The 26,485-nt window shown below is 40.2% G+C and overlaps 1 protein-coding gene across 3 annotated transcripts in view; it reads right to left on the reverse strand.

The window, feature by feature from the left end:
- Positions 1-26,485, reverse strand: part of LOC109381114 (uncharacterized) — a 183,496-nt gene that overhangs the window by 78,005 nt on the left and 79,006 nt on the right. For 2 of the 3 annotated variants that reach the window (XM_019639442.1, XM_019639443.1), the window contains exons 2-3: positions 19,511-19,603; positions 16,504-16,749 (exon numbers count right to left, since the gene is read on the reverse strand). In XM_019639442.1, the coding sequence (XP_019494987.1) occupies positions 16,504-16,721 (218 nt within the window). In that variant the 5' untranslated portion in view covers positions 16,722-16,749; positions 19,511-19,603. The remainder of the gene's footprint in view (positions 1-16,503; positions 16,750-19,510; positions 19,604-26,485) is intronic. The other variant, XM_019639444.1, reaches the window with a different exon arrangement.

The following is a 26,485-nucleotide window of genomic DNA, read 5'->3' on the forward strand; positions in this document are numbered from 1 at the left end:
CACACACAGTTACACACGTGGAAGAGCTCACCAACAAACAGCATGGCTTCAAGTGGCTCCGTAAGGAGGAGATGGGGCCACAGCAGGAAACTCGGCCATCACCTGCTAATGGCAAGCCATTCCCCACCCCACCCCCTCCCGAGCCCTGGAACCACGGTGCGCTTAGACACAAAGAAGCCTAGCTTCATTTTAGCAGCCAAATCGCTCTCTAAAGAAAAGACTTTCCAGGACAACAGATTTCTCTGAGGAGAGCACAAAAGGGTGGACAGGTGGTTTCCCATTGAAAAGCATCACCAATAACTTCCTCTCCAGACTCCAGGCTGCCTGATCAGTCCAGGAGAGGAAGACACAAGCTGGCTCCAAATCCAGAGATTTTTTTGAAATGCAAAAGTACCTTTTGAGATGCTTGGCTAGTTTGTTTTATTAGATAAAAGAAATTTCTTGGAAAAAGGTAAAATGATGATGATAGCTATTACTTATTAAGCTTGATAATAATGGTAGCTGTAATATATTGAGCACTTACTACATGCCAGACATTGTGCTTTGCATGCTTTCTCTAATTTGACCTTCACAACAACTCTATGAAGGGTATTCTACTTAAGTCACCATTTTATAGAGGAGGAAATAGAGGCTACAATAGGTTAATTCACTTCCCAAGACCCCTAGAGAGTAAGTGCAGTCACTGGGGCTTAAACCCAAGTCTACCTGATTCTAAAGCCTGTGCCCCAATTAGTTTGCATGTGTGCATGTGTGTGCATGTGTGTGTGTTTGTGTGTGCATATGCGCATGTGCATGCATGCATGTGTAGATGACCTAATGTAAAATGTAAAGCTTCCAAGATGAAGCTTGTTCAAGGTGGTATTTCCGACAACATGGATGGACCTAGAGGGCATTATGCCAAGTGAAATAAGTCAGACAAAGAAAGACAAATACCATATAATCTCACTTATATGTGGAATCTAAAGAACAAAATAAACAACAAAATAGAAACGGAGTCATAGATACAGAGACTGAACTGATGGTTACCAGATGGGAGGGAGGTTGAGGGACTGGGAGGAAAAAGTGAAGGGATTAAGAAGTACAAATTAGCAGTTATAAAATAGTCACAAGGATGTAAAGCACAGTATGGGGGATCATAGTCAATAATATTGTAATAACTATATATAGTGCCAGGTGGGTACTAGGCTAATCAGGGGATCACTTCATAAATTACATAAATGTCTAACCACTATATCATACACCTAAAACGAATATAAAGTGACATTGAATGTCAACTATAATTGAAAAATAATTTTTTAAAAAGTACAAAACATAATTTTTAAAAAAATGTAAAGCACCTTGGGCAATTAACTGCTTAAGAAGCAACAAGAACTTCAGGACACAGAGTGAAATGAAGTCAAACCTTCTACTCTTTCACAGGCCCACACACCTGGAAGCATGCAGGTGGGTGCCCAGAGCTCCCCTGCGCTCAAGGAGCAAAGGTGAAGGGACCTCCTGCCCCTTTCCTCTTCACCACTTTCTCAGCTTTCTAGACATTAGTAAGACATGGGTTCCCTGGGGCTCTCCCCAACTCCCTTCATGATGTCCACCCACTGCCTTCTTCAGTGTCCCTTCTGATATCTTCAATCCACTTAGAATAAAATCCAAAGCCCTTCCCTTGGCCAACAACACCCTGCATGATTTGGCTTCAGCTCTCCCCTCAACACTGCTGAGCTCCACTCCACCTGGACTGCTGGGTGAAAGGGAACTAAACCTTTCTCTTACTTAAGTCATGGCATTTGGGAGTCTCCTGTAATAGCAGCCTGGACAATATCTAAATCATACTCTTGGTCTCTGACCTTGACATTTAAACTTCCTCTGCTCTCCTTGAACCTCTCACCTCCCCTGTCCACCTAACCCATACACACTGAGCAGGCAACTTAATCTTCTATTTCAAAGAGAAAAGGAAGCCAGCATATGGGAACTCTCTCAGCTTCCACTACCTAACCTTTTTAGGACATCTGCACCCAGCCTACTCCCCCCTTCCCTGTTGTGACTCCATGGGAATGTCCCTCCTCCTGTCCTGGCCAGAATTTCCATCAGAGTTTTGGGTCCCATCCCCTCCTGCCCTTCAGGGAACACTCATTACCAGTCATCACATCTCTTTTATTAACTCAGCCTCTCCTCCACTGTGTCCACAGCAGTATTTCAACATACTGGTGCCTTTCCCATCTTAATGATAAAATATACACGTATATATTATGGCTTCCTTTGATCACACACCACCCATTACTCTCAAACTATCTCTTAACCACTTTACAGAAACATTTCTTAAAGGAGCTGTCTATGCTTTCTGTCTTTGTCTCTTCTGCTGGCATGTGCTTGTCAGCATCACCGCCATCCCCTATAGGAGTTATGCCCTGTGGTATAAAAGTCCCAGTCAATATCTCCAGTGACCTTATGTCAACAAATCCAATCTCCATCCCCCTGGCCTCACAGCAGTGTTCACCCTTGTTGGCATTCCCTCCTTGAAGCTGTCCTCCATGATACCACTGCCTCCTGATTTTGTTCCCATCTCTCTTATTATCCCTACCCCATTTAATTCTCAGAGTGAACCTATGAGGTAGGACTATTGCTATCTCCACTTTAGAAAGAAAGGAATGGAAACCTAGAGATGCTAAATAAGTTTCCCAAAGTGACACAACTGATTGACAGAGTAGGATTTGAATCCAGACACCCTGACACCAGAATCGGTGATCTGAGCCTCCGTGTGACATGACTCTCTAGACTCAAGGAGCTTGAAGCTTGCTTATTATGAAAACATTTGATCATTTCTTTCCCTACGAAGCAAAGGTTAGCATGTAAGTAAGCAGCAAACTCTTAAGCAAGGGCATTTTGTTTCACTCAAAGATTGAGTTTGTTTCAGAAAAATAGATGGCCCGAGCTCAAAGGAATATGTGACTACATTGGAGGGTCACTTCAGTGTAGTGTGATGGCTCCTATCCTTTGGAAGCCCAAGTGGCAGAGTGGAAGGAGATTTGAATTCCGGTTTAGATTCTGTAATTACATGTGTGACCCTGGATACTGCTTAACCTCTCTAGGTTTCAGTTACCTTCAAGGGAATGCTAATGTCTGCCTTCTCACCTCAGTGGGTCTTTGTGAGTCTCCATTGACATCACACAGTGAAAGATCTTTGACGAATGAAACACACCACTCAAATGCATAGAGAAGCAACAGGAAAGGCAAACTTAGGGAATCCCCAAGAATGCTAGAGTGACAATTTCTTCCTTCTGCCTTGATGGAGACACCTGGAAGAAGGAAGAGGATCCCAAATCTGATCCATGGAGCAGCCTGGTTTAGGCCAGGTGGTGACACCAGCCACTCATTCTCCGACCAGCTGTTCCCCTTCCCCAACCCAGGTACTTCTGGTGTATCCCTTCCCCTTAAAGCCTGAGCCAGTCTCTTGAGGAGTCAGCTAGAAATAGCTAGAAAGGAGGCCCCTCTCATAGGCTAATGGATATTTTATTAGGGAACCTCTAAAACCACTGAGAGGAGGAGTGATATGTGACTGGCAAAGGGAGAGGTTTGGGGCCATTCATATTGTACCAGGAGGTGGCTGGCACTCTCTAGAGAGCACAACTGTGATGATGCTAGTGATAATAACAACAGCTAGCACTCTTTTGGCACTGACTGTGTATGCACCATTCTTCTAAGTGCTTTGCACAAGAACCCCGTAAGGTTAATATCATTATTACCCCCACTTTCAGATGAGGAAACTGAGGAAGAGGAAGGCTAAGTCCTTTGCCCTGTATGCCATGGTTCCCACCCAGGCAGTCTGCTGCAGAACTTGCACTTGTAACCACTATCCATTACAAGAACAAGGGTCTCCCCATTTTCCAGGGTTTCTCATCCTTATCAGGCTCTTTCCTCACAATTACAAAACTTACAAAGCATATCAGAAATGCAGCAAAACCTTCACCATTTTTCATCCATTCTGCTTCCCTTGCCAATAACAGCAGGACTGAAAAAAAAGAGTTACAGAAGCAAGAAATAACAGCAGTGTTGTTTTTTGTTCTCCAATTTTCCTTTGCCACAGGAACTGTTCTTCCCAAGGTGGCTCCTTAAGCTACTCTATTCTTGTACCTCTTACCCTTGACTTTCTATTTTTAAGCTATTCAAGAACCTGGTCACAGGCAGAGCAGGAGAAAGTGTGACCAAGTGTCCCTACCATCTAACTGGCCAGTAAGCTGTGAACCCTCCCATCAGCCTAAATGCCCAGCTGCGGGCTCGGCACACATATCTCACTGATGCCAACCAGGCTTTTCCACTGAGTAGACCTTTCTTTTAAAATAAACCCTATGGGCTAATGGTGAAATGAAATTCAATTTCTAATGGGAAGTGAGGGAAAAGCAAGAATGTTTTCTGTGACTGTCAGTTATTTTAACATGACACATACTCTAAGATGAATGCCTTCCTTGAACTGGCTTGTTGAAGAAGTTTAAGTAAAATTTGTTTACTTCAGATGCACATGAGCAAGTAAAATGAAATACTCCTACACTACCAAATCAATAAGCAGAGTCCCTCATTGCCGCTGTAGCAGTTTGACAGTCGCCAACTTAGATAGTTATAACCCCATTTGGGTATATTTTATCTCACAGTCATCAAGTTTACCAAGTAAGTATTTCATTTCAGTGTTTAGGGGGATTTTTGGGTGGACTGAGGAAGCAACCCCTGCAGCAGTAACTACAACCACATCCAGAATTTTCGAAAACAAGAATATTGTTTCTGTGAGCCAAGCTAAAAAGGCAGTTCTTCAAGTCTTCAAGAGTAACAGGAACCCATCCTGAGCATTGAATCAAAGTAGGTTTTCCCCTCAGGGCACCTCTGTGAACCAGCCAGGGAGTGGGGTGCCTGTTAACTCTTGCTGCTGGGGCTGAAAACAAAAGGGCAGAAATTTTCACTGCAGTAAGAGGGACTAAATGGTGTTCTCTTGCAAAATATGGCTAGAGAGAACTCAGAAAATCCTGGCTGCTTCGTAGCACCTGTGGAATGTGCCATAAAATAATCAAGTCCTTTACTCCCTAGCCAGACCCAAACACCATCATCATCATCACTGCAGTTATTGCCCTGGTGGTACATACATATCTATGGCCCCTTCTGTAGTTGACCAAGAACTTCGCATACATTATTAGTAGGGGTGGCCCAGCGGCTTGGTTGCTCAGTCCTCCTGTCTCCTGCACCAGTTTAGTCAGGCCACACCCTAGCCTTCTCAGCAGGTAATGCTGGGAGGTCTTCCTCAGCATCCTTCACACTCGCCTTGCCCCAGGGAAAGAGCGCAGGTGCTGGCGTTCAGTGGTCCTACTGTGACACTGCTACTCTGCTACTCAGCCCTGCCTGATCCCACCCCTGTACTTCAACCTCATTATCATAAAATGTAAGCAACACATACCTTACCTCATAGGGTTGTGGTCCTTACCACATAAGCATATTATATATGTGTGATAATCAGGATTTTCCATTGCAACCCACAGATATGAAGTCTGGCTAATTTAAGAAGAAAGGGAATTTATTAAAAAGGATTCTGCAGAGCCCACAGATCTCCAGAAGCACTAGAGAACAGGCTTAAAGCTGAGGTTGACAGGAATAACACCCAAAATCACATCACAGAGTGAGTCCCCTGAAGAAACCTCTGTCACGGCCACTATCCCTGGACACACTCTGGATGTTGACACCAGGATAACTGTCATGGCTGCCATCTCAAGTGGAATGTAGCCACGATAGATCCACCACAACTGCCTAATTGGATTCTGCGCAGTCCCTACCTCAGTGTGTCAGCAGCTGCTGATTCATGGCCAGGGGGCAAATCACTGACAAAGTCTGGATGATGTACCAGCATCCTAGCTGCAAAGGAGGCTGGGAAAACAAGTATCTGGCGTTTTCAGCTTCTGCAATGTGTGTGCTGTGGGGGAGGTGTTTCCTACAGTCATATGAAGCATGTTTCAGTTGCTGACAACCAAAAACAATGACTAATATTCACTGAACAAATGAAATACTTAATCCAGTATCTCATGTGTTATCCTTCACCCTTATACCTTATTTTACCCTAGTCTGTGTTGAGCAATGTCAGAACACCATAGCATAAAGATATTCAAACTACTCCCAGTTCCCCCAGCACCCCCACAAAACTTCCACCTTATAAAATCCACTTGTCCTCACATCTCAGGTTCTTTATTCTTCTCCCAAGAAGCCAATGGTTATCTGATACACCATAAGTTAGCTAAATGTTGATGACTAAAAACGGGTTATTTAGTATCTGATTCTTTCTGGAATCTTTCTATTTTCACAGAAGATTCCAGAGGCCACAAAGCTTCAATCCCCCCAAAATTTCAAACAGCTGTGAAATTTACTTTGGGTTGTTTTGGGTCAGCAAGGAAACCTTTTGACTGAGACAACTGCTCTTCAATAAATAATCCTGGATAAACTGGTATCACCAACTCCATTACAACCCCTTACCTTTGGGCAGAATTTACATGCTTTCCATGTTTTATTTCACCTCACTTTTCCCCAAAGCCCCATATGATCTTTAAGGCAAGTGTTATTATCTTCATTTGATAAAGGGGATATCCCTGAAGGTTTAATCAATTTTCTACAGGACTAGACTTGGCAAACAGAAGAACTTGACCCAGATTTCCTAACTGCTAATCAAGAGATTTTTGGGCCAGCGGAGTGGTGCTTTGGTTAAGAGCTGGCTTGGGATGCCAGCTCTGAGCAGCAGGGCCCTGGTTCAGATCCCACATGAGGGCCAGTGATGCTTTGCCCTCTACAGTTAAGATGGTGAACAACAGCTCGACCTGGAGCGGGGCTGTCGTGAGTCGCTGCGATGGCATAGGTTGCAGTGGGGCTGCAGTGGGCTGCCATAAAGCTACCCTGAGTGGCTGGCAGCCAGTGCAAGCTGCCAAAAGCTGCCGTGAGCAGCCTTCTAGTGGCGGTGACCAATCTGCCTCACCCGGTGAGAGCACAATGATAATACCAACACAGGCCAGTGAAATGACGTCCTCCACAACTAGACTGAAGAACAAGTGGACAGCAACTTCTCTGTTCCCCTTCCTCAATTCCCCAACACTGTTCCCCTCTCCCAATTCCCCAACAAAATCTTTGAAAAAAAAAAAGAGTTTTTCACTTCCTATGATTCCCAGCTGCCCTTCTCCAGGTCAAGGACAATCTCAGTGGAACCCAATAGACAGTCCCTGGGAGGCAGGAGAGGCTGGCAGGGGAGAAGAGACAACCCCACGGTGATCCCATTTGCTTTAACTCTGGGTGTTTTCAAATGAGTTCTGATTCATTTACATTCACCAGGGTGACTGAATATAATTACTTCCTTTTTGTCTCAAAAGTTGCAAAAATTAGGGGATGTGCAACAACCACAGAAGGAATCCAGGACCTGAGATGGAGGAGGGTGGAGGGCCCAGTCTGTGAAACCAGTGAGTCTTTTTAGTTGCAGCAATGGAGAAAGTGTGCCGTCTCTGCGCTCCATGATTAAAGCAACTGCAAATTAGTTTCTGCAAAGGTCTTTCCCCTTAAATTGAAAAGCACCGTGTAATGGAATTTCAGAGACGCTGCTTTGGAAATTACTTCATACTTCACTCTGTTCAGAGTAGAGAAGTGGCCGGCCTCATGCAGTGAATCATAAGAGGCTGAGGCACTCCGGGGTGCTGCCGAATCTTCCTCCGAATTCCACATGTAGACACTCACAGACTGCTCACCCCATTCCTTAATCTGGGAAGGGAATTAGGGAGCTAAGAGCATGAAGTCACTGCTACATGATCGGTAGTCTTCTCCTCCCCCAGTCTAGGCTATTTACCTGCAAACCACGCCTTCTACCACAGTCAGGCTCCTCGAGGCAGCTAGCTGCAGATGGATTGCCCAGGTATATGCATTTTAAGTAAAAGGTTTTGGAAGAATATGGGCTTCGGGCTCTATTAAGATTTCCAGTAGAAATGACAAAGTCAAGCTGACAAAGATATACTGAATGCCACACGGTTTTCACTGACCACCTTAGCTTTCCTGACGGCAAACCTTGAGAATATAGGAATCACATTTCTAAATTGTTGGCAGCTTTACAGTGAATCAAACAGGTTGAACTTTAGTGTTAAGCCTGATTGATTAATTTTGGAACAGTCCAAATTGTTAGTTCAGTCATGTAAGAAAAATGTCTTAGCACCTACTATGTGCCAGGCACACTGCCAGGCCCTGGGATACAACAGCAAGCAAAGCAGTCAGTCACAGCTCTCGTGCTTACAATCAGATGACAGAGATGCATTCAAATAATTATTCCAACAAATGAAAAACTACAACTCTGACAAGGCTATACTGTGGGTGGCACTGAGAGAGCCCAGGAGAAAGGAATTAGACCTGGTCAGAGCATCCGGAAGACACCCGTGAGGAAGTGCCCTTTCAGCTGAGAACTAAAAAGTAAGGAAGAATTGAACCAAGAGAAGAGAGACAGGGAAAACCCTCAAGGCAGAGAGCACAGTGTGGAGCCCTGTGGTGCAGGGGTGTGGTGAGGATTGGAAAAAAGGCTGGTGCACGTTAAGGTTGGTGAGCAATAGTGAGCATAGCACCAAAGGAGCATGAAAAAGGGCCAGGCCCCGTAGGGTTTGAGTTTTGTCTTTATTTGAAACGCAAATTGGATGCCATGGAAAAGTTGTAAGCAGGTATGAGGATGGAAAGATGGTATCATGCCATTAGAAAATATCTTTCTGGCTGCAGCACAGCAGCCATATTGGAGGTAGTAGCAGGGGAGATGAGCTGTTTGCCAAAAAACCATCAAGGAAAGTAGGTGTTCAGAGCCTTGCCTTGCCTGTCAGAGACCTGACTTACCCACAGTCCCAAGGGCAACGGCACAGCCAACTCAGGAATTCAGGGCACCAGTCCCCTACCTCAAAACTCTTTCCACTGCAGCATTACCTAGTAGCACAGCTTTAAGGTGTGATGTTGTCACATGGGCAGTGAGTTGGCAAAACAGGCAGTACATCGCTTCATCTTGCTGGGAAAATACCCATCAACATAGACAATACCGACAGTGATAAGGTATTGACTCCAATAAATGGGGTCATCAGCACACACCTGGTGATCTCCTTCCAACTATCTCTAGCTACATACCTCTGCCTAAGAAAGAAGTTCAAGGGCATGCTCTTAAAAGTGATAGTAATTTAAAATTTTAAACCTCCAGTCACTATCTATATGTCTGTATATTGGAGATGAGGAAAAGAGCTGGTTATCCAAAGGACCAAATTTTCTGAACACAGGCTTGCCTTATGAAGAAACAGAGTTCACCTTATGTGGTGATGTATTTATTTAAGAGTTAAAGTACATTTTGTTTGTCTTAGTTTGGGTTGTTACAACAGAATACCATAGACTAGGTGGCTTAAACAACAAATATTTATTTCTCCCAGTTCTGGAAGCTGGGAGGTTCAAGATCAAGGTGCCAGTAGATTTTGTACTATTGAGGGCTCTCTTCCTGGCTTACAGATGGCCACCCTCTCACTGTGTCTTCACCTGGCTGAGAGGGTGGGCTCTAGTCTCCTTCTTTTCCCAAAAGGACACTAATCCCATTATGGGAGCTCTACTTTCATTATCTTATCTAAACCTAATCACCCCTAAAGGCCCCACCTCTTAATATCATCCTATTGGGAGTTAGGATTTCAACATATGAATTTGGGGTGGGGCAGGGGGACACAAACATGCACCCCATAACATGCTCATTTTGTTAAATTATTTCACATTTGCTTGTCATTGAATAAAAAGATATACCTAAGGTAATGGTGTTAATTTTTAAACTGTTATTAGTATTTTTCTTTTCTATTTATAACAATTCTGTAGTAGCCGTGTTGCACAAATACAGCCCACCCAGAGCTCTGCCCCTTGCCCTCTGCCCAATCTGCCAGAGCGGCTCAGGTGCCTGCCATCCCTTTGTTTCTGTAAAAATTTATATTTATGCTCCCCAGTAGGGGTTGCACATGAGCCCATCAGAGACAAAAAGCTAGGTCTAGGTGGGTTCCCATGGTGACAACCAGCAGGCTTGAAGACATCAGGTGCCAGTAAGGGGAGGTACCAAATCTCAGGTTCTGGAATATCCTTGGTTTATCTTTGAACAAGGTCAGTATGACAGGGAGTGACATTCAATAAACACTATTCTCTTTCCCTCCCAGGGATACTTCTACACTACATTTGCAGCTACCCTTTCAGTTAGCTGAGGTCACGTGATTTCTGTCCAGCAGAGTATGGGTGTAAGTGATGTGTGCCGCTTCCAGGCCTGGCCTCTGAAAACCTCCTGCAGAGTCTTCCTCCCTCTATCTTTTCCCATCTCCCTGATGAATTGACTTAGATCAGTGGTTCTCAACTGGGGGTAACTTTGTGCCCCTCCCCCAGGGACATTTGGCAATGTATGAAGACAGTTTGGGTTGTCACACTAGGATAACTTACTAGCACCTGGTAGGTAGAGACTAAGGATGCAGTTAAACATCCACAACACACAGAACAGCCCTCCATAATGAAGAATTACCTAGCCCCCAAATGTTGATAGTCCCGCCATTGAGAAGTCTGACCTAGAGAGGGCACAGCCACAAGGTGGGCTCTTTAGTAACTGCACGGACAGACTAACACACACACACACACACACACACACACACACACACACACACACATTGGCCTGTATTAGATAGTGATTTAAACAAGAAATAAACTTTTATTGTGGTAAGTCACTGAAATTTGGTGGTAATTCATTATGGCAGCTAGTATTATTTACTTTAATAAAAACAACTGATACAAGTTAATCTTTCTATGGAGGACAAGTGCACCCTAGCAACAGAGCCATGTCACTTGACAGGTACCAGAAAGGTTTCTGGAATAAAGAGAAGGGCAATGGATGCCTGGTCCTATCCTTTACATCATGAGGCCTCACGATCCCATTGGGGCAAAGAAGGTCTAGAGCTCAATGGATTTCTCCTCGCTCTTTCACTTTTCATAATTGGATGTGGTGCCTTTGGGGAGAAATTCTTAGCACCTCAGTGCAGGAACTCACACCTATCCAGGAGGAAAACACAAGAGCAGCCAGAGGAGGAACCAATACTAACCTCTCTCCTTTTTCCTCTTTCCCTTGCCTTTTTGTGTGACAGGGACGAGCTGACAATAATCAGCAAGGTCCGTTTAGTGTATAGTCTGGTCTTGCTGTGACTAATAAGATGATTGGTTGTATATATCCTCTTTATGGTTGTTCATTATATCGCCCTAACATAAAGTAATTTAATTTCAGTGGGATAATTAGGGCATTTCTAATCTAACTGATAGTCTGAATGAAATGAGATTCTCAGAGGGAGATTTGTGTATCAGGAGACTTGGCGACCTCCGGCCCCAATTTTCACACAATGTATTAATCTGACAGCCCAACTTCCCAGGCAGGCTGTATCCGAACATTTCCGAGCCTGTGGGTTATAGAACACATCCGCAAATGAGATTACTTTATTTCTAATGAGATTTCCTTGGGCTCAAAGAGACAGATCATAATATTTTAACTGAGGCCTTCAGACTGATGGAGTCACCATGTGTTAATGGAAGCCCTGAGATGCAAACGTACCTGAGGGAGTGTGGCCCTATCTGGAGCGTCTGAGATGCTACTCGGCAGGAGAAATGAAGACCAAGCCCTGTGGGAGGCCTGGCTGACTGGGACAGCGCAAGGCCACCCCAGCAGGGAACATCTCATACTGGCTGAGGGCCACAGGAGGCCCATTCTCACTTGCCCCCCTTGGGGAAGCTACAGAAAGAGTCTGCTCAGGAAGCCTGAGATGGGGGAACAAGGGAAGAGGCCCCTGGAAAGAGGACGCAGCAGAGGTTGGTGAGGGTCAGGGTCAGCATTCTGAGCAAGAGGACAGCCAAGAGACCTACTGCCTGCTCCCCAGTCAACACCCAGTGGCAGCCCCGCTCACCTCTGTCTTCCACACTGGCTCCTGACCCTTAGAGTCACTCGTTTACACCAGTCATCAGAGGCAGGATGCTGACGCTTATGAAAGAAAATCTACTACTGAAAACACTTCCCATTTTACATTTAGTCACTGAGCACCCACATGGGCCAAGCACTGGTCAAGCCCCAAACAGATAAGTCCCCCCTTTTCCAGGCTACTTACAGTCTTCTGGTTTTGTTGTTCAAGCCTCTTTGGTAAAGTACTTTAAATTCCTTTTAGAATTTAATTTAAGAGAAAAAAAAGTCTGATTCTCTGGAAAAAGTAATGTTTTCTTTTATCAGATAAGAATTATGCAGCTCATCTTGTTCCCCTTGTTTTCTTGGGTGCCGCGAAGCTCCGGTTTCCTGTTATACTCCACTGCAACTAGTTACAATATTAGGTTCATGTTCTGTGCCTTTTCCCTTCTTTCTATTCTTCTTATCTTTTTATTTCTAGTGAAAAAGATTTCTTTCAATGCATCTTATTTGGTAAGGTATTTCAAGTTCATTTGGAAAGCGTATAGCTTATTTTTTAAAATAAGCAAAGACACAAGCATTAACTTCCAAACGGCCCCTCTTAAAAATTCTTTAGTGTTTACTAATTGCCTTTTAATAACCAACATCTGCTGAGCAGCCTGGCACTAACCGCTGCCCTCTTAACCATTGCTTCTCAGCATATTACAACTCACTGTGCTAGGCAACAGTAAAGGGATGTTACCCCCATTGAACGCCTCTGCGAGGCTGCCTCACATCCTCCACCATAGGTGGTTTAGTGTAGGAGAGAAAGGAACTACGAGGGAAGAGATGGGAGATGAGGCGACAGGCAGAGATTTCTTGAAGGTCTCTGTGGCCGGGTTATTACTCTCGTTTTAGGATATTTCCTTCAATAGCCAAAGTTACTCTCACCAAGAGCATGACTCTGGAGTCTGGCTCATACCTTCTACTGAAGGGAGTTTACATGGAGTTTATGAAAGTTACGCTCTTTTGATTAATGGTGGGAGCCCCTCTCACAAAGCAACCCTCTTAGCACCTGGGCATTCCTGACATGAAAGTCCCACCACTTTGCTCTCCTGGGGAAGGGGGGCGGGCATGCCTCAGGATGTGCCAGCAACGGCTGGCTGCTAAGCCAGACACAGCTGACGCATCGCCATCACTGCCAGACCCTCTGGGTGCTGGGATATGTCTCCCCTGCAGCCTGCTTTGCAGTTTCCTGGTAGGAGGACTCAGTGAAGTATAGCAACAAAACCCTGGGGACTGAGCCCTGCCACACATCCCCAGGAATCCATGCTTCTTCACATAACTGGGAAAGGAAAACACTGGGTGATCCAGCATAGCCCAAGAAGGAATTATTTTCTTTAGTTCTTTCAAGGAACATTCACTGAGGACAAAATATGTGACAGTCAAGGCAATATACTCAGAATATGTGTATAAATGACTACAGTACTGTGCTGCCCTTGAGGGGCTCACAGTCTAATGGGGGAGGCAACCATGCTATTTTTACAGCGTGGAGACTGGCGCCAACTCCCTTCTGATGCAACTGAGGCGCCTGAGAGGTAAAGCACGAGAGGATAGTAAAAACGTAATAAACATCCCAAGGAAATCGGCTTTGATGGTTACTTGGGAATGAACTACAGTTGCCACGTCAAGTGCCAACATGCAAATCCATGCAGAAAGCACCGAAAGGTATTCCAAAAACCGTTTCTTCCCCTTAAGAGCTTCAAGATTTCCCTGGCCATACTTTTTATACTATGTATACTCTTGACTAGTTTGGTGAGGCCATTTTTGTATAAGCAATGCAAAAGTAAGTGTCTGTCCCCAAAGGACAAAACTTTAAAACATAATTTGGGAAAAGCACTGATATTGCCACGTTGCTGGCATTTATGTACTCATCTCAGTGGTTTCTGATTTGGCCATAGAGGCTAAGATGGAAATGGAGAAACCCAACATTGATATTTTTTAAAAAGGAAGAATGGTTAACATTTACTAAGTATGTACATTTCGTCAAGCACCGTGCTGAGGGCTTTTTATGCGTTATCTCATTCAATCTTCACAACAATCCTCTGAGGTAGATTCTAGTACTGTGACTGTCTCTGTGTTAGAGATGAGGCAACTGAGTCTTATGTGGATCAAGTAACTTGTCCCGTTGCCATCACTGAAAGAGGCAGGTGTCACCTGACTGTCTAGCCACAGGGGCCTCACCCACACAGCACACCAACTGTCTTCCCTTACTGCCCAGTCCCCTGCTCCCTCCTGGGGCATCTTTTTACAGCATTTTGGCCCTGAATACGCTTCAGGATAAGTTCGTTCCTTGTGATAAGCAGGGCCTGCAATCTCTGACAGCTGTTCCCCCACTCTTCATCATCATCTGAAACAATCAGTAAGCATTAGAGAGTACTTTTCCCTTTACAAAGGTGATAATTAGATAACAAGCTGAGATTAAAGTAATTACAGTTAGACAGCTGGCGAGGCAGCACAGTCATGTTGAAATATTGTTGCTACTTCAGCATCTGGTTCTAATAACAGCACAGGCTAAAGGATTTTACATTAATTACAGAACATAATTTAATATAAACATATTTAATTACAATTGATGAGCGATAAACTGCTCAAGAATGACTTAACCCCTTCCATGTGTCAAAGTGGTGGGAACTTTGGGCAGGTTGCGGTTTCTTCTGCTGTCTTTCTCACCCTCCCTGCTGTCCCCTCCACAACTCCCTGGTCCCCTCTTCCGGAGAAAAGCCCCCTCAAAGAAGGAATGTTCTAGACAAGGATGTTCTTCACTGACTACCCTGTGGGCTCTTGGTGCGTGTATGGCGCTGCTCATCCTTAGAAAGCCAAGTGGAATGGGGTGAGTGCGCACACCAGGCAAGGATGCATTGCTGGGGGCTGACCAGCTGCCTTTGCTCACAGCGACTGGCAAAATGAGGCTGGTTTCCCTGTGTTCTCACACCTTTATGTGGTGCTGGCTTGGCTTCTGACAGTCAGTGAATGACCTATTAAATCCTTAGATCTCTTAGTGAAAGTATAAAGGTAAACCCATTTTTCTGTCATGACTAGGAAATTCCTAGCTGCAATAGCCAGGGTTATTCTCACAATTTTGGAGTCCATGTGTAATACCTGGAGACTTCTACACGATACAGGACACTCTCTGTTCTGGCAGGAATTCTTCCTTACATGCTGCCACCCCCCATCACTACCCTCACAACCTCCACTGCATAAAGGGCTCAACCATCATTATTTGCACATCATCTTTCCAGGAGCCCCATTCACAAATGGGAGGCATTCAAAAGCCACAAAAGTCATGGTATGGGTTGCATGTCGTTATTTCCCCCCAAAAAAAGATTCATATGCTGAAGCCCTAACTCCCAATGGGATGGTATTAGGGGGTAGAGCCTTCGGAAATGAATGAGGTTTAGATGAGGTCATGAGGTTGAATCCCCCACAATGGGATTATGTCCTTATAAGAAGAGAAAGAGATTAGAGCCTGTTCTCTCAGCCATGTGAGGATATAACAAGCAGGTGGCTGTCTGTAAACCAGGAAGAGGGCCCTCGCAAGAACTCAGCCATGCTGATACCCTGATCTGGACTTCCCAGACTCCAGAACTGTAAGAAATAAATTTCTGTTGTTTAAGTAAACCCCCCAATCTATGGTATTCCATTATAGCAGCCTTAACTGACCAAGATGTACCACAGGGTCTCAAATGCATTGAGATGATTCTGAAAAAAGTCAACCCAAAGACATTACAAGGCTCCTTCCTAAAAAATAGTGAGTAGCTCTGGAGCAAGTTGGAAATTTCACTGTTAAGTTTCCCTATGTGACAAATGATGTGAATTTCCAATAATCCTCAAATACTGTTTTTACTTTCTGCTGTGGATTTCAAGGTATAAAACACACATTCTCCTAAAAGTTAAAATGAGTGCTATAAAAGAGTTTATTATTCATAAGCAAACAAGTGCAAGCTACCTCTAGAGGAATTACTGACAGGTATACACAAAGTGGAATTAATGTGAAGATTTGGGACCACATAGCACCCCAGGGAGGACCGGGCACTCTCCAGGGGAAAGTTTTCTATACACGTCCTTTTAAAAAGTGAAGTTTATATCATTCTTCTCCCCCTCAGGTGCCCTCAGTGGGGGAAGCAGCTGCTTTTCTCACAAAAAGACCTTGAGGGCTGATGTTATATCTGCTCAAGCTGCCCAGGGTCTGAATAGTATTTGGTTTGTTGTGGAAGTGCTTATTTGAGATACAAAGCTTGCATCTTTGGTGACAATTTAGTCCAAAGGACCAAGCTACATAAACACCTGAGCCTGCCAGATCAGCAGGGTAACACTTTTCCTCACGCTCATGTCAGCCCTACTGTTCTCCTCTGGAATCACCTGACTTTCAGTTGGCTCAACAAAACAGGTGCATTAGCAGAGGAAAATGGCGGGAACCTCTTCCCAAAATGCCCTGCCTGAACTCCCAACCCAGGGCCTGCCCGACGGCTGACATGAGGAAGTGGGGCTGCAGAGTGGGGCCAGCCTACCTGATCAGGTATTGGTTGATGATAGTGTCGAAGTAGCTGTAGTACACAGCATTGTTCACATGGCCATACTGGTCATTGTCCTGCCACCTAGTCTGGATGGGCAAGAAGTACACATAGGCCTCGTGGTGACGATGACAACCCTCAGCTCGTTGGTTCTCTGATGAGGTAGCCAGGAAACGGATATTCTTAGGAAGCAGCCTCAGAACCCAAGAGGCCATAGCTGGTGATTGCCGCCTTGGAGAGTACCTTCAGGAAAAGGAGCAACAAAGGATAAAAATGGTCTTCAGAGATCTTGATATATTTTTGCAAAAGCAATTACATTAAATTTGGTCGTTGGTTTCAAAAGGAAAGGAGTTTTTTCCCAGGAAATAAATCTTCCCTGATAATCCAGGTCCCTGTCACAAACCTGTTTACTTTTTAAAGGGCTCCTTTCTAAAAAGGCTTTGGCACACACTGACAGAAACAAGTGAAGCTTTTGTTTGCATTTGACTAGTAGGGGTTCAAAGCATATTTGTATGGAGGTCTTCGGTTCCACAGAGTATTTTCAAAGAGGGTACTGATTCTGACAAAATCTGTAACACTACTGAAGGCATAAAGATAGAGCTCAGGAGACCAAAACAAAAATAAAATGCTTGCCAGAAAACACTATCAACTGGGCCTGTCAACTGTAAGTATTTTTTTAAGAGTATTAATCTTCTTTTAGAACAAAAGTAATGCCCTATGGAAATGTTTAAAAATATGCATAAACAAACAGAAGGGAAAAAGGAACAACAACCTAACAACACCAGCTGTTAACATTTCCATGTGCGTTATTTTAGTCTTATATTTATATATCTGTATAAATATTTTTAAATTGTACCAGACTACACATGTTGTTTTGTAATCCCTTATGCTTAACGATAGATTATTATGTTCAAATCCTCTCCTACATAGTTTGTAATGATGTAATGTAATGAATTCCATTATGTTCCATTGTATTGAAGCATCACAACTTATCAAACCCACTGTTGTCACATATTGAGGATTTTGATTCCAATTTTGTTGACTGGGATTGGAATCTTTGTAAATAAATCTTCACACACACCCATTTTCTCAACATAATTTTCATTATTTTCTTAAAATAAATATCTAGAAGCAGAATTGCTGGGTCAAAGGGCAAATAAATTGTTAAGGCTTTTGATATAAATCAATGCCCTCCAGAAAGGTGGTACCCAGCAGTGTATGAACAGGCCAATTTCCTTGTCATTTTTAAAATGCTTTGTCAATTTGACTGTGTTCTCTCATTTCCAGAGAAATTTAATGAAATGTGCTAAGTGGAAAGATGAGTGCTGCTACTGGCTACGATGGAATAACTAGTACAGAATAACCCCTCTGTTTGAGGACAACTATAAAAGCTAGATAAAATAAAAGCCCTTTGAAGGTATGAGGAAATAATCAAGGCAGCAGGACTTTATAAGCTGCAGCCATGGGGACAGGGTAACACACTGAAGTGAGCCTAGGGTTTGCCACTGCTGTTTCTCATCAGGGTATTTGCCAACTCACTGTGTGGGAAATAAAAGCTGAAGAGATAACAGTGACCTAGAGCTTGTGGTGGTCTTGCTGTGTTGGGAGAGCTGACAAAAATTGAAAGGCCAACATCCTGGAGAAGAACGAACTGCAGAGTAAGCCTTATAGTGCAAATTCCTCTCAAGGCATTTGCTGACTCTTAAGCTGCTGGCGCTCTGATAAAACAGAGAAACCAGCAGAAAGTAACTGCTGCAAGATTAACACTCTAAGGAGAAAATAGGAGTCTTATTGTGCAGAGGACACAAAAATTAGCTTTCAGGGCTGCCGAGGAGGAGGGCAAAGACCCCAGACTTTCAGTCTTGATCCAAGAAGGGCTACTCCCTTAGAGTGAAGGCAAACTCTACATTGACCAGCCTTGATCAAGGTTATCTACCCAAACATCATTTGTTAGCCAGTGGAAAATGAAATCATCTCTGCAGGAAAATAATACCACCCAGAGTTTCTACGACTTTTTATACACAAAGTCTGACATTCAATCAAAAACTACCAAGCCTACCAGGGAAGAGGAACAAATGACCAAAACGCAAAAGAATTTTTTTTTAAAAAGACAATAAGATAGTCCCACAGACTCACACAAATTTTAAAATAACCATGATTAACAGGAATCAAAGATAAAGGGCTACAATCCATCCCAAATTCATAAAGAACTCTAAAATTAAGAGGAGTAAAAATCACAAACCCAATAGAAAAATAAGCAAAAGTCACAAACATACAATTCACAGAAGATTTTTAAATGACCTTTAAACATATGAAAAAATGGACAGCTTCAGTCATAAGAAAAAAAATGCAAATTATAACTATGCTGAGATACCATTTCTCAATGATTAGATTTGATAAAAATTGTAAAGCTCGATAGCACATTCTCTTGACAAACCCCCGAGAAAAAGACACTCTCAATAGATTGCCGGTGGGAATGTCCCATCTTGTGGGAGGAGAAGTTGACAATATCTAACAAAGCCACAAGTGGGTTTACCTTTTGCCAACATCTAAAATTTTCCTTGAAAATACACCTTCAACAGTACAAAAATACATATAAACAAGCTACATCACTTGTTTGTAATTGAGAAATATTGGGGAAAAACACACATGGGAGATTGGTTGAATAAACTGATACATTCACACAATGGTATACTATGCAGCTGTAAATAAAAACTAAAGATGTGATGTGGAGTGATTTCCAGGATATCTTTGTTGTCAACCAAAAAAAGCAAAGTGCAAAAGACTATACATATACTACTTCTGTATAAGAAAAAGAGGAAATAGATAATATAAAGGTATTTATTTATATTTACAAAAAGAAACTCAATAAACTTGAACCAGAAACTAATAAGAGTTCATTAACAAGGTGAATAGGGTGGAGAAGGGAAAGTAACACTCCTCCGAATATAGCTTTTTGTGTAATTTTCAGTTTTGGAACCATGTTGATGCTTTATATACTCACACAAGATGATGATGGTGACGGTAATGGTGATGATGATGATGATGATGATGATGACAATGAAGTTAAATTAACAATTACGGAGGGGAAAGAAACCTAAAATGGAATATAAACAGAAACAGGTGAGCTTAACTATATTTCAAATAAATAACACAATCACACTAAAGGGGAAAAAATAACTACTTTTGAATACAGGGTTTTGACTATAGACACAGTCTAAGACAAAACTCTTCTAACAAATATTGAACACTAGTTAAAAGGTATGTATTTTTATTGTGGTTGGGTTAGCAATTCTGAACTGCTTTCTGTGACTCTAAACCTGGAATAATGGGTGAATATACTAAGGATAATGTTAGCCAGGCTTCTCACTTGGAGGAAAACCTTAGAAACAGAGGAAAGAAGAAGACTAAAATGAACCTTCTAATGTTAGATTAGATTTGGGAGTGCAGTATGAACTCCCAGGTTAGGGACAGAGATAGAGATAGTCCTGTTTATGCCAGCCCTGTTGAGCCTAGATGAATTGGCACTCCAGTAGAAGATGAGCACATTTAGTGTCCAGATCTTATTTTCTAAATACCATTCTCCAGAAAAGGCACCAGGGCTCCTTGAAGAAATGACTGATTCCAACGCTGGGGCAGATAAGGTAAAAGGTAATCCTGGAACATCTTATTGTGCCAGAAAGTAAAGAAACGTTCAAAGAATAATGGGCTTGGTAAAAGTTCATAAGTGCTCCCAATGGACAAATCTGCAACATTTGAGCATCACTGAATTAAATAAGAATTCTCAAGTCTACTAAATTAACAAGTGGGGCTGAAAGAAAACTTATCTCTTACATAAGTATGCCAGTAATAAATGTAGAAAGTATGATAGACTTAGAAAACAATCATTTTGCAAACATCATAGTAATAATTAATTCAGTCAAAGATCATCAATGGATGTTAAAATATACTGGGTACAAGTTTGATGAGGAACAGAATATTTCCATTGTCTCAAAGTATTTCCCACAAATAATTTATTCATTACAAATGAATAATAGTAACGTTATAATAATTCACACTGGTAGACATTTACTTATCTAAGTTCTCAAAGTTAGTATTACCAATAATGAGTCAAATGAACATCATGTGCCTCCTGATATAATGGACTGAGAAAAACACAATATCACTTCTGTGTTATTTCTACCAATAATAACAATGCGTTATCTGACTCTAACCATGATGAAACATCAAACAAATCAAAATTGTGGAACATTCTGCAAAGTAATTGTTCCACACTCTTCAAAAATATCAAGATCATGAAAGACAAATAAAGGCAGAAGAACTGTTCCATTAAAATGAACTAAACAGACATGACAACTAAATGCAATGCATGATCCTAGATTACATACTGGACTGGGGAAAAAAAAGTAGATATAAGGGACATTATTGAAATAATTGATAAAACTTGAATTTACACTGTAGATCAGATAATAGTATTTTATCAATATTAAACTTCCTAATTTTGATACTTGTACTGTGGTTACATTAAGAGAAATTCCTTGCTTTTAGTAAATACAAAACCAAAAAAATTTGGAATAAAGAGGCATGACAACTGCAACCTCCTATCAAATGGTTCACAAATAATGTGTGTGTGTGTGTGTGTGTGTGTGTGTGTGTTGGGGAGGGGAGGAGGAATACATGTGCATGGAGGGGAGGATGATAAAGCAAATGGAGAAAAAATGTAAAAAATTGGCGAATCTAGGTAGAAAATACACAGTAATATGTTCTACTATTTCTACAAGTTTTCTGTATATTTGAAATTATGAAAAAAGTGATCCATTGTCACCCTAATAAATTTTAATTAAAAAAAGGAAAAAAATCAATAGTTACCCCAAAAAAAGCTGTGTTGAAAAACAAATTAAAAAATTGAAAATTTTGCCACAGTATGGGAATCTATGAAATACAACTATTTTATTATGAATTAAATAGATAGGTTAAACAACAGAATATTAATTAACTGGAATTAATTAACTGGAAGATAAGTCAATCTAAATATTCAGATTGAGGTACAAACTAAAGGGATATAAAATTCAAAACAAACACAAGTGACACGTAGGACACTTTTAACAAGTAAGATAATTGTTGTAATTAAAGTTCTAGACAGACAGGAGGGAGATAATGGTTAAGATGGAACATTTCAAGAGATACTGACAGAAAATTTCCTCCAAATAAAAGACATGAAGTCACAAATTCAAGAATCACTATAAACCCAAACGGGATACATTAAATTTAAAAACCAAACATAATAAAACTGCTGAAAACCAAAGACAAAGAAAATCTTCAACGAAGCAAAGAATTATAAGATATTTTTCCCTCAAAGCTAAAACAATAACCTGACTAATTCAATGGAAACAATGGAAGAAGACAAAAGAATGGCGCCTTTAAAGTTCTTAAAGTAAATAATTGCAGAGCTAGAATTCTATACCCAGAGAAAATATCCTTCAAAAATGAAAGCAAAATAGTAATTTTAACAAAAACTGAGAGAATTTATCCCAAGCAGACCTACACTAAAGGAAATGCTGAAGGGTACCCTTTAGACAAGAGGAAAATTGCCCTCAATGAAAGCATAATAATGCAGGAAAGAATGAAGATCAATGGAAAGAGTACATAAGTGGATAACTTTAAATTAATAATGACTGCTTAAAACAATAATATTAATAATATCTTGTGGGCTTAAAATATGTATAGAATTAAAATATCACATAACAGTAGCAGAAGAGATATGAGGGTAAACTCAATTATAGTGTTGTAAAGTCCTGGCATTTTTCAGTAAGTGGTAACAATCCTAATTTTAGGTTGACTATATGTCAAGAATTCATGCTGTAACCTCTGGGATAGTTACTAAAATAATAGAAAAAGAATGTTTAATTAACATAGAAAAAACTCAACAATAAAAAATACTTTTCAAATCCAAAAGAAGGCAATATATCCGGTGGAAGGACCAAAAAACAAACAGTAAGACAGTGGAATTGAATTAAAAAATAACAATAGTCACATGGTTATAACAAAATCTTCAAACAATAGGCATAGACTCTGAGAATTGATTTTTAAAAACCCAACTATACATTATTTATAATAGATGCATCTTAAATATAAGGACACAGAAAGTTGGGAGTAAAAAGATGGAAAACATACAAACATTAAGAAGAAAAAAAGGCTGGTATAGATATACTAGTAACAGACAAAACGGATTTTAAGGCAAGAAGTATTATTATATATAAAAGAGAAACTTTAGGTAAAGATAAAAGGTCAATTCAACATAAAGATTTCATAACATAGCTTCAAATACAGTTAAAACTAACAAAACCAAAGGAGTAATAGACAAATTCCCAATCACTGTGAGCAGCTTTAACACACTTCTCTCAACAGCTCAAAGAATATGCAGAAAATAAGTTAATTAAAATATAGAAAAATAGAATTACATGTTTAACAAACAATATAGCACCCACCAATTATAGAATGCATTTTTTTGAAGTACATATGGAATAGTTACCCAAACAAAACATATATTTATTAAAACAAGTCTCAATAAATTTCAAAAAATTAAAATCAGAGTATGTTCTCTGACCACTGTGGAATTCATCTAAAAATCAATAACAACAACAACAAAAAAAAACTTTTAAAATCCCCCCATATGCCTGAAAGTCAATTAATAAACTTGAAATAATCTATGAGGTAAATAAGAAACCACAATGGAAATAAGAAAACTTTTTCAAGAACGATAATAAAAATATGACATAAAAATTGTGAGATATAGCTAATCTGTGCTTAGGAAAATATCATAGTTAAGTGAAAAATCTAAGGATAGAAATGAATGATCTAAGGATCCATCTCAAGAAGCTTAAAAAAGAACAGCAAACTAAACAAAAAAAAGTATAAGAGAGGTAATGAAGGTAAGGACAAAAATCAATGAAGTAGGAAAAGAACAGAGCAGAGGTCAGTAAACTTTTTCTGTAAAAGGGACAAATGGTGAATATTACAAACTTTATAAGTCATAAAATATGTCACAACTACTCAACTCTGCCATTGTAATACAAAAGTAAGCCTAGACAATACGTAAAGGAATGGATATAGTTGTGTTCCAATAAGACCACATTTACAAAAATAGGTGATGGATCAGATTTGACCCATGAGCCATATTCCTCTAACCCTGTAATAGAGGGATACAATAAAGCCAAAAGTCTGTTCTTTGAGAAAAGAAGACAAATAAAATTGATAAAGCCCAGTAAGACTGTAAAGAAAAAAACAGAAGATACAAATTATCAAGATAAGAAATGAAAAAAGGGACAGCACTACAAATCTTGCCTAAGCATTAAAAAGATAAGATGCTATAAATAACTTTAGAACAATAAATTTGATAATTCAGATGAAATGGACACATTCATTTTTAAAAATACTAACCAAAACTGACACACAAAAAAATAGAAAATCCCAATCATCCTCGGCCCATTAAAAATATAATATGAATTTGTAATTAGAAGCCTATCCACAAAGAATACTGCAGGCCCAATGGCTTTATCAGTAAAGTAACATTTCAAGAACTGACACCAATCTTATACAAATTATTCCAAGAAATGGATAAAGTGATATCAATTCTGGACTCATTTTATAAGGCTAATATAACTCTTGATAGCAAAACTTAGCAATAAAGAAAATTTATAACAGGAAAGTCAAAGTATAAAGGCATATGAGTAGATGTAAAAATTTGGCAAAATCAAATTAAAATATTCACAGATCAAATCCTGTAATGTATATAAAGCATAGATCTCAACCCAGTTAATTTATAACAGTAATACAAAGCTATTAACATTTGTAAATCAATCAATATAATTTACCCCCCGAACTAAATAAGAAAAGTAGATTTTTTAAAAATCATTTGATGAAATTCAATGCCCATTCACAATTTTAAAAAATTTAAACTAGGACTAGAAAGAACTGCCTTACATAATAAAGAATATATTTTTAAATCTACAGTAAATATATTAATGGTAAAATAATGCAAGCTTTTCCCCTGAAATCAAGAATGAAACTAGAATGTCTGCAATCACCACTTTTATTAAACATTTTACTGTGGCCAAGCAAAAAAAATTAAAATTATATTTTTAAAAATTTCTTTTAACTCTTATTGTTTATAGATGATATGAATGTATACATAAAATATTCAAAATAATATACAAATAAACTATTAAGAATTAAAAAGTGAATTTAGAAAGTCACTGAATATAGACATCATACTTAAAAATCAATTGTATTTCTATATTCTAACATTAAACAATTGGAAAATGAAATTTTAAAACAATACCATTTACATGAGTACAATATAAGCTATCTAATAAAATGGACTTTAAATTGAAGAACATAATGAAGGACAAAGAAGGGCACTTCATAATAATAAAGGGATCAATCCAACAAGAGGACATAACTCTAGTAAACATCTATGCACCTAACATAGGAGCCCCTAAATATATAAGACATATTTTGACAGGCATAAAGACAGAGATCAATAGTAACACTATTATAGTAGGGGACTTCAACACCCCGCTGTCACAATTGGACAGATCCTCCAGACAGAAAATCAACATGGAAACAGTGGCCTTAAATGACACTCTAGACCAGCTGGATTTAATCGATATTTTCAGAGCATTTCACCCCAAAGCTATGGAATATACATTCTTCTCAAATGCACATGGATCATTTTCTAAGATAGACCACATGTTAGGCCACAAAACAAGTGTCAATAAATTTAAGAAGATTGAAATCATATCAAGCGTTTTCTCTGACCACAATGATATGAAACTAGAAATCAATTACAAGAAGAAATCTGGAATGCTCACAAATGCATGGAGGCTGAATAACATGCTACTAAATAGCGAGTGGGTCAAAAATGAGATCAAGGAGGAAATCATAAGATACCTTGAGACAAACGAAAATGAAAACACCACAACCCAAAATCTCTGGGATACAGCGAAAGCAGTCCTACGAGGGAAGTTCATAGCAGTGCAGGCCTACCTAAAGAAGCAAGAAAAATTTCAAATCAACAGGTTATCCTTACACCTCAGGGAACTGGAAAAAGAACAGCAAAATAAGCCCAAAGGGAGCACAAGGAAGGAAATAATAAAGACCAGAGTGGAAATAAACCAGAAAAACAATACAAAAGATCAACGAAACCAAGAGCTGATTTTTTGAGAAGATAAACAAAACTGACAAGCCTCTAGCTAGACTCATCAAAAGAAAAAGAGAGAGGGCTCAAGTTAGTAAAATCAGAAATGAAAGAGGCGAAGTAACTACAGACTCCACAGAAATACAAAAAATCTTAACAAATTACAATGAGCAATTATATGCCAACAAATTTGACAATCTGGAAGAAATGGATAATTTCTTAGAAGCATACAACCTTCCAAAGCTAACTCAAGAAGGAACAGAAAATCTGAATAAACTGATTACCACCAAGGAAATTGAATCAGTAATCAACAAGATCCCAACAAATAAAAGCCCGGGGCCAGATGGCTTCACAAGTGAATTTTACTAAACATTCAAAAAAGAATTATTACCTATTCTTCTCAAAGTATTCCAAAAAATCCAGAAGGAGGGAAGGCTCCCAATCTCTTTCTATGAAGCTACGATCACTCTGATTCCAAAAACAGACAAAGGCAGTACAAAAAAGGAAAACTACAGGCTGATATCTCTGATGAACATAGATGCAAAAATCCTCAACAAAATCTTAGCAAAGAGAACTCAGCAATATATTAAGAAGGTCATACATCATGACCATGTGGGTTTCATCCCTAATATGCAAGGGTGGTTCAACATCCGCAAATCAATTTATGTGATACACAACATCAACAAAAATAAAAATAAAAAACATATGGTCATATCAATAGATGCAGAAAAAGCATTTGACAAAATACAGCAGCCATTTATGATAAAAACTCTTAGCAAA

Source organism: Hipposideros armiger, unplaced genomic scaffold, assembly GCF_001890085.2.
Source record: "Hipposideros armiger isolate ML-2016 unplaced genomic scaffold, ASM189008v1 scaffold_44, whole genome shotgun sequence".
NCBI lineage: Eukaryota > Metazoa > Chordata > Mammalia > Chiroptera > Hipposideridae > Hipposideros > Hipposideros armiger.